Here is a 13,204-nt window from a genome sequence, read left to right on the forward strand (position 1 = left end):
AAGTACCGAAGAAAACCTCTATTCAATATTCTGCTTCACTTGGAAATCGTCACAACACTGAAGTAAAGTTGGTTGCAACTTCCGGTTCCTGGGGACTTTAAGTGCGCCAGTACTGACAGTCAGTATGGCGTGAGGTCTTACTTGAGAATCTCTTCTCTGCACTGTCTCTGCGTGGCGAAGCAGGCGATGGCCCACATCTTGATCTCCACCCCGGTATGGAACTGCTTCCCTCTCATGTCCCAAACTCCATGACTGGGTGTGGCCACAGTGCGATTCTGTAACGACAGCTCACGGTTGATCTGCTGCACAGGACGTGTGTGAGCAGAAACACAGGGCACACAGATATACCACTGATACTGAAACTGAACATGACTGGAACACATGACGTAGCCCAGAGAAAATCATTACTAGACTGAAGGAAAAACTCAATTAACAGTGTAATTTTTACAAGTACATTTCACAAAACAAGCCTGTATATAGGGAAGAACGGAGGCAATTATAACACAAAAAAATTCTTCAATCATAAGCTAGTAAGATGACACATATTGAGCACATGATCCACTAGATTTCTGTACATTTTCTTTTAAAATCAAATGATCTGTAAATATCAAAATTGTAAGTTTATCAATCAGTATTCTCAGATTTGTTAATTATCTGCACCCACAGATTTGTAGACTGTGTCTACTGAATCTTTAGGTCTTTCACACTTTAAATAGTTAACCCTGGGTCATTCTAAACCCTGGGTTAATGGAATTCTGGGTTATCTTGCTTTACGTTTCACACTGCTCATAATTTACCTGGGGTCAACAATTATTACTGGGTATTCATAAGCTGACGTTTCACACTGCACATCCCTAAACAATGGGTTAAAGTCCTTATTTGCATATTTAGTGTCATTGTCACTGATTGGGCGAACGCAGCACACCATGTTTACATAAAAGATTTAGCGTTGCGCATCCTCATATTATATATTGCGGACTATACTATCAAGTTTATGCTGAACGGACATTTTTCGGACTATTAAGGTAAGAACAAAATGGTCTCTTCTTGTTTCCGTGACTGTACAATGCATGTCAAGATGAGGCACGTGATTGGCTGTCAGTTGCCAAGTATCTAGTCGTAACATTTTAACACTGTATCATTTCACATTGTACACATTTGGCACTGTAAGGCCATCCTTAAAAATATTTTGGTTTGCAGTAACGGTAAAAAATAAAAAAATTAAAAATAAATTAAAAAAAAAGGGTCGGTAGGTAGGTCTATATATATTTTTTTTTCCAAGTTTCAATGTAAAAAAAAAAGTACAATTTTGGTGATGGTGATTACGTAGGTATGAATTTAAACAAATTAGCATATCGTGACATCACTGACTGGGTCTTTCAACCCGTGCCTTCGGGCGCAGCCGTGTTTCCACTGTCGGGCCTAAAGCGGGCGTGCTAGTGCGTGCCAGGGCCAGTCGCGTTTCCACTGTCACTTCCGGGGCTTGATCGTGCCTCATCGGGGCTTCCTCGGGGCCAACGGCCCGGGTTTTTCGGCCCGCCGAATACCTTGGTCCAAAGCGGGCCAGCTTGGGCTTGAGGAGGGAGTGGTTATGAACAAAGGCGGAGTTTATCTGTGCGTGGAGACGGAGGCGGCGATGATTACATGTAGGTTACCAGCTAACACCAGCATTAAAGACTTTTAAAATCATTTTAGCTCAAAACTCACTTTCAGACAGCAGCAAGTGTTTTAAATAACTTATGTTTGTGATCCGATGTGGATTCTGATAGTAAACATGGTAAATACGACGGCTTGAAGAAATCAGAGGAATATACGTAGGCTATCACAATCATGTAATTATTTTATCTGTCAGCACGTCTCGTCTCTCAACGGTTTGAGATGAAGCGAACGCACTGGCCATAGTGTGACATCCGTTAACCAATAGTGTAAACATAGATGACGTCACAGGTTTTTATTTAAAAGAAAGAACGTAGCCTTCGTTTGTATGTAGGCCTAGGCTATTTATATATTTACATTACTTACTAAAATATAATTAATATTATTTTATTGCTTTTGTATTAGTTGTTTTGAAGAGTAAAAAAAAAAAAAAAAAAAAAATTGGTCGGTCTTAACGCAAATTTACAACCGGCAAGTCGGTCGGACTTAAAGCAAAAAAAAAATAAAAAATTGAGTCGGTCCTAAATTGACAGGGTCGGTCGGGTTACGGCAAACAAGAATATTTTTAAGGATGGCCTAATGCAGGGTTAACAGCGAAAAAGCGGCTCTAATCCTGCTTCAGAGCATGGTTTCATAACCAGGGTTAAAAAATAAATAAATAAATAAATGGTGCTCAACCCGCTTCTAAATTACAAGTGTGAAACGTTCTGAGGTTAAAAACGGGTTTAGAAAGATGATAACCCTGAATTAAGTGTGAAAAGCCCCATTTAGTTTTAATATCCTGAAATATTATACAATTGTAATTCTAATAAAATGTATTTGTAGCTTAGAAAAGGGTCACTAAAGCTGTAAATGAGAAATTTGACAAAAAATGCAAATATATTAATGATAAAATAGTTGTGGATCTTAATAGACCTCAAGCCCAATGTGAACCAAAAGAAGGGAGGAAAAAAAAAAATCTTATCTTTTCCTAACATCATTTCAGACTAATGAAGGAAAAAAAAAAGAGATTCTTAAAGGTGCTCTATGTAAGTTTAAAATAAAAATACCATAATATGTTTGCAGATATTTATTAAACATGCTCAGTTCACATGTTTGTTTCTCTGAAAACCACTGCTACAGCCAGTTATTTTACTTTGAAATTTGCGTTCCGTGTCAAAATTTCTGTTTTTGTTTCGGTCTGTGAAAAACCGCACATTATCAATTTACCCAATAGTATTACGCCAACCCTGCGGAAAACACAGCATCCATCTAAAAATCTCTATGAACAGGAGCATATTAAAACGCAATATATCAACTCATCATTAATTAATAAATCAACTAATTATCTTACAATGTGTAAGTCTCCGCGCCTTCCAATGTCAATTGATCTCGCTCCTGTTGCATGTGTTCAAACTGGCAACAAGTCTGAGGAGGAGGGGGCGGGACAAACAATATTTTGAATTTGGACTGCAGTACCCATTTCAACCACTAGCTGTCATCCTTACATAGAGCACCTTTAAATACAGTATTCAGCCTAAAGTTGTTTTTAAAAATTTAATCCATTTTATCTCAAGGAAGCTGGATAAAAATGAAATAAGACATGAATGGCAGATGCTAATATTGTTGCTGGTGGCGTATAAGATTTTATCATGGCTGAGGGAGCGATTTTAACACTGGTTATGAAATAATAATAATAATATGACTGAATTGAAAGATATTTAAAATACATAAACATTAATCTCATTGAAGTATCTAATTAAAGCAACTTTTTAGTACAAAAACATATATTATTATAAATATATAGTATATAAAAATATATATGTAGTAACATGATTCCCAGGGTATGAATGAAATGACAAAATTCATATCTTTAATGCAATGTAAGTAACTTTCTGCCAAATGCATAAATGTTATATAAAAGTGTTATAAATGCCTCCAACCACTTTTACACAGTAAGTTACCATTGTCCCCAATCTCCTGTCATTTAAAAAAAGCATGTAAATGTACAAAATAACACAAAATCATAATTCATTCTCAGACTATACAAACAGGCTAACTAAACTAACTCAAATACTACAATAAAAGTCCTTTCATTAATTCACTTTAAGTGGTGCATAAAACCAACAAGAAAAATCACTACAATCTTGTTTATTTTGGGAGTTATTCCACACTTCACACATCACAGCAGCAGGGATTAGGAGCTGTTAGTTCCTCCAGGAGAGGCTATTCATTCAGACAGACAGACAGACACAGAGAGATGTGGGTGATTGAAAAGAAGGGTACCATAAAGTGCTCTGTGCTCACCCTGCCCCCGTACTGCAGCATGGGCGCAGGCAACACGCGCCCCGTCACGTGGGCCATCTCGTCTCGCACCTTAAACTGAAACTCCTGCACAAAAGGGTCTGCTTCATAGTTAGCACTGCGCACCTGGAAATACACAGACGAGCATCTGTTGACACATTCTGCAAGACTGTCAATAAATTAATGATTAACATGATTCTGTTTTTTATTTGCTCTCAAATATTTTAATTTAAATATGTAGTGCATTCTGTTTTAAAGGTCCAGTGTGTAATATTTAGGAGGATCTATTGATAGAAATGTCATATAATATACATAACTATGTTTTCAGTGGTGTATAAAAACCCTTACATAATGAACCGTTATGTTATTATTACCTTAGAATGAGCCATTTCTATCTACATACACCACGGGTCCCCTTACATGGAAGTCACCATTTTGTGCCGCCATGTTTCTACAGTACAAACTGCTCATTGTTTGACTGGCTACACTTTTCTGTCTCAGACGACGACATCTTTGTCCTGTGTCGGCCACCGTAGCTTCTCTATGTGCTTCGAAAGGGAGGGGTGAGAAGGATTGAGCCATGGTTGCAATTCGCAACCTCACCACTAGATGCCGCTAAAATTTACACACTGAACCTTTAAAGCATTTAGTTTTAATGCATCTAAATAAAACAAAACAGCATGCAACTTCACTTAGAAATACACAAAATGTGTATTTTACAGCTGTTCTCTGGTACTGTTATAATTTACGTTGTGCCAATGTCCAACTCTATTTACATTTTCTGAATAAAACAGCATAGTTCTGTTTGAAATTTCATTCATTCAGAGATTTGAAATATCATTCATGCATGAAGCACAAACAGTTCGAGCCAATTTACACACCTTAGTTTAATACTCAGGAGTTCAAATTCCTGTAACAATTAGTTAGTTAAGAGAACAGTAACAACAGTAAAACAGATACTTACCTTAACAATAATTAGGTTTATAATTAGCAGTTTTATCAATTAGCAGTGTTGTTGTTAACTAAAAGTATTACAAATTGTTTTTAAAGCTGAAATAAATAAAATAAAATAAATAAATAAATAATAATAATAAAAAAATAAAATAAAATAAAAATAAATAAAAATAAAATAAAAATAAATAAATAAATAAATAAATAAATAAATATTAGGTTAAAAACTTTAAAATGTTGCTTTGGCAGCTAACTAAAATAAAATAAGTTACTAAAGTTATAAAAACTGATATAAAATGAATTCAAGCTTAACAGAAATACAAAAATGACATAAGCACAAACAAACTAAAATGACAATGAAAATTGTAAATATACTATAATCTATAATAATATATAAATAATACTAAAATATCTCTGTCTGTTAGTCCTAAAATGAATAAATCTTAAAGCGGACCTATAATGCCCCTTTCACAAGATGTAATATAAGTCTCTGGTGTCTCCAGAATGTGTCTGTGAAGTTTCAGCTCAAAATACCCCACAGATCATTTATTATAGCTTGTCAAATTTGCTCTATTTGGCTGTGAGCAAAACCACACTATTTTTGTGTGTGTCCCTTTAAATGCAAATGAGCTGCTGCTCCCGCCCCCTTTCCAAAAGAGGGCGGAGCTTTAACAGCTCAACAACAACAAAGCTGGAGAATCTCACGCAGCTAAAATGACCCAATTATAGCACTTAAACACGGAAAAAGTCAGATTTTCATGACATGTCCCCTTTAAAACATCCAAATATTTTAAGTCAATATAACTAGACATGATAACAATTTTGAATAAATGCTAAAACTGCAGCCTTAATTAGCCATAATTCAGATTATTTAAGACTTCATAAAACTCTGAAATGAAGAAACTCTCCTGAGACTGACTGAGCAAACAGGATGTTTGTCAGAAACGTTTCTTGCCACAAGCTGATATATCCCAGCTCAGATCCTGCTGTACTTCGGAGTGTAAAAATACTCTCAACCATGGTATTTTTAGCTGTCTCAAAGCGAGACTTTTTCATTTGGTACATTTCATTGGCCTAGTCAGTGCATTCCACCTACGCGGTCTCTCCACTCTCGTTTGGAGATTTCTCCATCTAAATGAGAAATCAACCACGGCAACACGCAGTCAGCTGCTCTGATTCAGCGCCTGATTGGCTGTCATTTTAATAAGGTATACAGAGCAGCAGTGCTTCAATCACACATCACTAGCTCAAAACCGACGGCAGCAGGCAGACTGTAAATCTTCAGGGAGTGAGGTAAAGAGTTCAGATCACAGCTAATCTGCTCACAATAAAGTCAGTGCTCTGAAACCGCTGACCTCCATTAATGCAGACAGTAACCTGAATTCATTCAGATCGACCACACGGACAGCAGGAAGGTTTTAATACACAGCTGAAAGATCTTATGAGATCCTCAGAAGTGTGCATCTGGATTATTATTATTATTTATATGTGTTTTAACTAGCACTAAAACCATAACAAAAATTGTTACTTAAAACAAATCATAAAAAACTACCATTACGGTACGGACGGCATGGTTCGGTGCATATAGTCAGACGACGAACACAGTCAGTCAGGGGTGATCCACGCTCCAATCCAGAAGTGGGCGTGAGCGTTAATACAACGCTGTTTGCCAACCGCCACGAAAGAAAAAAAGAGCAGAGGAAGAACAGCGCATACACGAATGACATGAGCACTTAAAAACAAAAAAGTCCACTATGTCCAACTGCGTTCAGCACTCGCTTAGTGAGGTCTGATCGCGCTCTGACAGCAGCAGTGATGTCTCGCGCATATACTTCGATGAGTGCTAGACATCACTGCCGTTGTCAGAGCGCGATCAGACCTCACTAAGCGAATGCTGAACGCAGTTGGACATAGTGGTGTTTTAGAGGTAAAAAATGATATAAATACTGTTCGGTTTCTCGCACAAACCGATCGTTCCGTGTCTCACATCAATGTGTCGACACGAGCCACAGGGTTTAATTTGGACTTGTCTGTTGTGTTTTTTTGACTCTTAAAGACGAAGTTCCCATTGACACGCATTATACGACTGACAGACCGCAACGGGTGGAGTTAAAAATCATCATTTGTGTTCTACTGAAGAAACAAAGTCACCTACATCTTGGATGCGCTGGGGGTAAGCAGATAAACATCAAATTTTCATTTTTGGGTGAACTATCCCTTTAACATATTAATTAACATATAACATATTATTGTCTTATTCTGCATGATCATATTCTACATCCCTTGATCCTACCCAATACCTAAACTTAACTACCATACAAACTATTAATAAGCAATAATAAGGGGTTTAATGAGGCAAAAGTCATAGTTAATAGTGAGAATTGGACTCTAAACTAAAGTATGACCATTTTTCTTATTGTACTGAAATCGCACCGAATCGTGACTCCAAAACTGAGGTACGTACCGAACCGTGACTTCTGTGTACCGTTACACCCCTACCATACAGTATAATAATGTTTGCTATACTGCTAAAACAGTTTATTATCATGCATTATCACTCCATCCAAGTCCTCACCCATAAAGTATTCACCCCTATAGTGTTATTTTCATCATAATATTCAGTATATAGTGCAGTCATCTGTAAATATTCAGCTATAAATACTCACACAGTCCAAATCCACTCTCACATGTTCACTAAACTATATTTTAGAAAATAAAATAGTATGGAAGGACATATATTTTTCCATACCTAGAAATCGAATTCCATACTTTTCCATCCTGTGTAACTTGATGTACAAAAATAACTAAAACTAAAGTTAATAAAAATAAATAAATAAATAATAATAAAAAAAACACTAAACTTTAATTAAAATGGAAATGGAAAAAAATCAAAACTAATTCAAAATATTAATAAAAACTATAACAGCCTCTCAATGACACAAAAATAATCACTTTAAAAGGCACCAGTAAGTGACACTAACCAGTCTGCTGATCTCCTCCTGTCTGTCTGGTGCTGATCGTGCCGTGGCTTTGATCATGGTGGATGTTTGATTATCTGTCAGTTTCTTGATGCACCGCTGCCCTGCTACAATGTTGCACACCTACGAGAACAGCAAAACATGTAAGAACAGAGAACGTGGTCTATCGCCATCACAGCGGTGCGGATAACAGGACTCACCTCCAGGGGCAGGTAGGTGTGTTTCTGCTCCTGGCCCACCTGTAGACAGGGCAGGTGGGGGTATTTGAGCTGCAGGTTGTACTTCTCTCTGAAATACTGAGCTACTGTTCGTTCTACAGTTTGGCCATTCTCCAACTGCAATGGGAACCTGGAAGAAATCAGGAAACTTGATCAAACAACAAACCACCACTAGAGGGCATCAAAAAAGCAGAGCTAAACTGCCTCCTTCAGTCCAAACATTTGGGCTGTGTTTGGAATAGCGCACTACTGTTTCAGCAGTACACACTATGCATACTGTGTGAAGTGTGCAAATATCCTGCATGCAATGTGATGAGGTCATGTGGAAACAATGAAATATACTACATAATACTTAATTGTATTACAGTAATAAGAATCATCATTAAGTTTAAGGAACTGTATATATAAAAAAAATGCTTTAATGATAATTGAGGAAAATGTAAGAGTCATGAAAAAATTAATTTCAATTTATTTATTAAAAAAAAAAAAAAAAAATACACAAAATAAATTTAAAAAACAATTAAAATAAATAAAAAATAACTAAATAATTTAAAAAATATATTAAATGTAAAAACAATTAAAATAAATGAATGTAAAAAAATTAAATAAACAGTTAAAACAATTAAAAAAGAATTTAAAAAACTATTAAAACAAATTTTAAAAACAATTAAAATAAATAAATGAAATAATTAAAAAAAAATATTAAATGTAAAAACAATTAAAATAAATGTAAAAAAAAATTAATAAACAGTTAAAAACAATTAAAATAGATAATTTAAAAAACTTAAAATAAATTTAAAAAACAATTAAAATAAATAAATAAATAAATAAATAATTAAATAATTTAAAAAAATATTAAATGTAAAAACAATTAAAATAAATGTAAAAACAATAAAAAAAAAATAAAATAGATATTTTAAAAAATATGACAGATAGACAGGCAGATATTATCAATACAATGTATTGTCATAACACGCTTCACTTCCTCCGACGGTTTGACTAACGTTTGGTGGCTGGCAGGGCGGCGGGTCACATTGCAGACCCGGTACTTCCTCCGCATGGTTCCGCAGTGTGTCACCTCCACCTTCAGACCTGCACATAAACCAGCCAATGAGAAAGAGACAAGCACATACAGGGCCTGGACAATGAATCAGAAACACTGGCCAATATATTGTAGGAGGTTTCACGCCTATATATGCCAACCTCAAGGACTACCATTCTGGAGGACCATGTGCTAGGTGCATGGATGGTTCAAACATTGTACCCTAAAGGGGGTGCCGTGCATCAGCATGATAATGCACCAATACACACAGCAAGACTTGTGACAGAATGGTTTGATGAACATGAAAGATCTCCCATGACCTGAACAGTCACCAGCTATTTTGGAGAAGCAAGTCAGAAAATGTTTTCCTCCACCAGCATCACATTGTGACCTGGAAGAGGAACGGCTCAAAATCCCTCTGGTCACTGAGAAGGACTGGTATCTATCATTCCCAAGATGAATTGATGCTGTATTGGCTGCAAAAGGATGCCCTACACCACCATACTAATAAATGATTGTGGTCTAAAACCAGGTGTTTCAGTTTCATTGTCCAACCCCTGTATACCTAAACACACAGGAGCACACATGCACACATACCTTTGATTTCTTTGGTGAATTTGACTCTGTGGGAGTCTGTGAGGGGGCGAGGCTGCTCATCAATGTTGTGGATGTCCAGTACCTCACACATGAACTGAATAACTGGCTGTGCTTTGTAGAAAGCCGTGGCTGACACTGCGAGACAAGAGATGAAAATGGATGAATACGCAGTCCAAATCATCATTTAGAAGAGGTCAAGAGGAATCAAATTTTCATTATGAAAACATACTAACTTTCAATACATCCTCTGCAGTAAAAAAGACCATTTATCAGTGGTGTAGCAGCATTGAGGTGCATTTTGCACAGGATATATATATATATATATATATATATATATATATATATATATATATATATATATATTATTATATAAAATCATAATTTTCCCCCCCAGAAAATAAATTATATATATTCATATATTTATTTTTATTTATTTTGCAATAGGGTTCCCTGACAAAAAAAGCCACTTCTCTTTTATGTCAGGGATCCCTATTGCATGGCTCTGTAGTATAAGCATTTTACTCGCATTTATGACCAAAAATAGATGTGTGCAATCTGTAGAATATATTTAGGAGTTTATGTGAGAATAAAAAAAATATTTTAAGTTCATAAAAAGTTTTAAATATCTCAAATGGAATAACAAAAGTCTTAAGCTCCTAGCACCTGGTGGGAAAAAAATGTTTTTTTGAATTTAGTATTTTTTTCATCTCATTACATTGTTTAGAGCATAAGAATTTTTTAAAAATTATATTTTATTAATATGCTATGTCCTTGCAAGTGGACACCAGACTCAATTGTTTAAAAAATAAAATGACATGAACTGACATGTATAGGCAAAAACAATGGGATTGTTTTTTTTTTCCATTCACCAATCAATTTTTAGGTTTCAGGATTTTTTTTCCCCCGAAACTTTGTTTAAAGATGATTCTCAACTATGTTATAAAATATATAATGGAATGAGCTGATATACCATTTTACTTTATACAATATGGCCATACATGGGTTTTCCCATTCAAATCTATATTACAATGAAAAAGAAGTGTAATAATGGGAGTATTTCATAGAAATATTGATATGTAATTCCTTTCCCTATTCACTTGTGTCTCCAAAAATGCGTAATAAACATGATTTAAGTCCTGGTGTCCTCTACAGAGGTCATGTATGAAATCAATGCCCTGTTTTGTAACAGAAAGTCATATTTTGATTAGAAACCCCGTAATATTTTCCAGAGATGTTGATTTATAACAAACAATTTAAAAATTAGTCAGATTTAAATGATAATTACAAAATATTATAATACTTCGATAAGAGTGCTAAATTTGATCATTCAGTCATTTTAAAGACCAAGAAGTTGTTGTTGTCCTGGTGAAACCTCCAAATATTTGGTAGCTCTGAAAAGCCCTTTACAGGACATCCAGACTTAAAACGGTGACATCTATGGTGTCAGAGTAATTCACTAAAATATAATGTCCTCGTACGTGGACAGAGGGACCCAGGAGGTTAATTATTATTTTAAGAGGTCTTAAATTTGGCATCAGAACACAGGAATCAGCCTAATGTGATTATTAACATTCAAAAGGCTATGGTTTAATTAAAAAAATGTGAGCTCTGTACGTTATAATGTGGTAACTGTTGTGCTTTCTACAGGCTTGTGGTTTCAGAGCAGTTTGCACATTTATACCAAGCAATAGCTTATCATCTTATGCTGATGAATTATGACAGTGTTTACTTTATGGTGTTTGTATAGTAATATGTTTTAGATGGTTGCAAGAGTGCAGATTTTATCTCCTGCTTCTTTTTGACTGAGCAGCTGGAAGTTGTAAAGACATTTCAAAATAAGAGTCCAGTTTATTATGAGCTTGTGTATAATTAAAAGTTCAGAATTATGCAGATTTTTTTTTCTTCTGGTTATTATTCCTATTTCGGTTACACAATAAAAAGTACATAATTCCATAATTAAACTGTATTTATAAACATATTTAAAAACCTAGTGTACTTTGTGTATTCAAATAAATTAAATAATTTTGCTTGTAAACATCTCCTCGTATCCCTTTATTATAAAAAAAAAAATAATTTGATAAAGCCCTGAATTGGGTGTTTAGCTGTAGGTTATCTTTATGTTTTTTCCCCACCTTCACAAAACTTTCAGCGTACTAAAATATCTGGTCCAGTTCAAGATGTTGCTCTTTATTAGTCCGGTGAGAAAACAAACACAAATGTTAATGTGAACTCAAAGCCGGTCTTTCGCGCTCTTTCTGAGCCCATTCACTCCATTATAAGTGTTACAATGAGCCAGTGAAAGGAGAGACGATTTCAGACGGTTAGACTTTTCCCTGCCCTTTAGTGAGGAGGGGGAGGAGCAGGCGATGCAACCAATTGACTTGTGAGAGACTAAGAGAGCGGGAAACATGCAGACTGAGAGACACAGAACTGGTGAACTTGGAAAGAGAGAGAGAGCGAGACTCATTTAACGCCCCCCTTCAATCAAACAAACCCCCACCCGCCATCTTTCAGCCCTTCATCCCCACGGCAACAGTGTGAACAGTTCCCACACTCTGTGCTAACACACATGCTGTCCACCCCGGCTAAGCCTCGTCAGGAAACTCAAAGGGTGCGCACCGTCAATGTTGAGCATCATCTTCCACATGGCTGGCCGAACAGACTGGTGGAAGCCGAACCACACCTCTCTGCCTCCACCCAAAGGATGGTCGTAGCCCTCAGGGGCAGAAAAGAATGAGCGGCCCACAGGTGTGTACCTGAGAGAAACAATCACAGAATGTTAGATATTTTATTAGGGATTTAGTGACACATGCATGAACTTGAGGGGAATCCATGCATCCACTAAACCTAACCAAATCTTTTGTAACACTATAAATGTCTTTACTGTCACTTTTGAAAGAGTAAAGTTGATCACAACTTCCATTTAATGCCAATTTTAAAGGTGCCCTAGAATCAAAAATTGAATTTACCTTTGCACAGTTGAATAACAAGAGTTCAGTACATGGAAATGACATACAGTGAGTCTCAAACTCCATTGTTTCCTCCTTCTCATGTAAATCTCATTTGTTTAAAAGACCTCTGAAGAACAGGCGAATCTCAACATAACACCGACTGTTACGTAACAGTCGGGATCATTAATATGTATGACCCCAATATTTGCATATGCCAGCTCATGTTCAAGGCATTAGACAAGGGCAGCCAGTATTAACGTCTGGATCTGTGCACAGCTGAATCATCAGACTAGGTAAGCAAGCAAGAATAATAGCGAAAAATGGCAGATGGAGCAATAATAACTGACATGATCCATGATAACATGATATTTTTAGTGATATTTGTAAATTGTCTTTCTAAATGTTTCGTTAGCATGTTGCTAATGTACTGTTAAATGTGGTTAAAGTTACCATCGTTTCTTACTGTATTCATGGAGACAAGAGCCGTCACTATTTTCATTTTTAAACACTTGCAGTCTGTATAATTCA

The 13,204-nt window shown here is 35.9% G+C and overlaps 1 protein-coding gene across 2 annotated transcripts in view; it reads right to left on the reverse strand.

The window, feature by feature from the left end:
• The window catches only part of LOC125243026 (protein argonaute-3), a 59,701-nt gene that overhangs the window by 12,565 nt on the left and 33,932 nt on the right, over positions 1 to 13,204 (reverse strand). Inside the window, exons 5-11 of one of the 2 annotated variants that reach the window (XM_048152228.1) lie at positions 12,345 to 12,481; positions 9,726 to 9,860; positions 9,091 to 9,178; positions 8,069 to 8,216; positions 7,872 to 7,991; positions 3,943 to 4,065; positions 142 to 275 (exon numbers count right to left, since the gene is read on the reverse strand). In XM_048152228.1, coding sequence (XP_048008185.1) covers positions 142 to 275; positions 3,943 to 4,065; positions 7,872 to 7,991; positions 8,069 to 8,216; positions 9,091 to 9,178; positions 9,726 to 9,860; positions 12,345 to 12,481 — 885 coding nt within the window. Of the gene's footprint in view, positions 1 to 141; positions 276 to 3,921; positions 4,066 to 7,871; positions 7,992 to 8,068; positions 8,217 to 9,090; positions 9,179 to 9,725; positions 9,861 to 12,344; positions 12,482 to 13,204 lie in introns of both variants that reach the window. The other variant, XM_048152227.1, reaches the window with a different exon arrangement.

The sequence above is a fragment of the Megalobrama amblycephala genome, linkage group LG13 (genome assembly GCF_018812025.1).
Source record: "Megalobrama amblycephala isolate DHTTF-2021 linkage group LG13, ASM1881202v1, whole genome shotgun sequence".
In the NCBI taxonomy this organism is placed as follows: Eukaryota; Metazoa; Chordata; class Actinopteri; order Cypriniformes; family Xenocyprididae; genus Megalobrama; species Megalobrama amblycephala.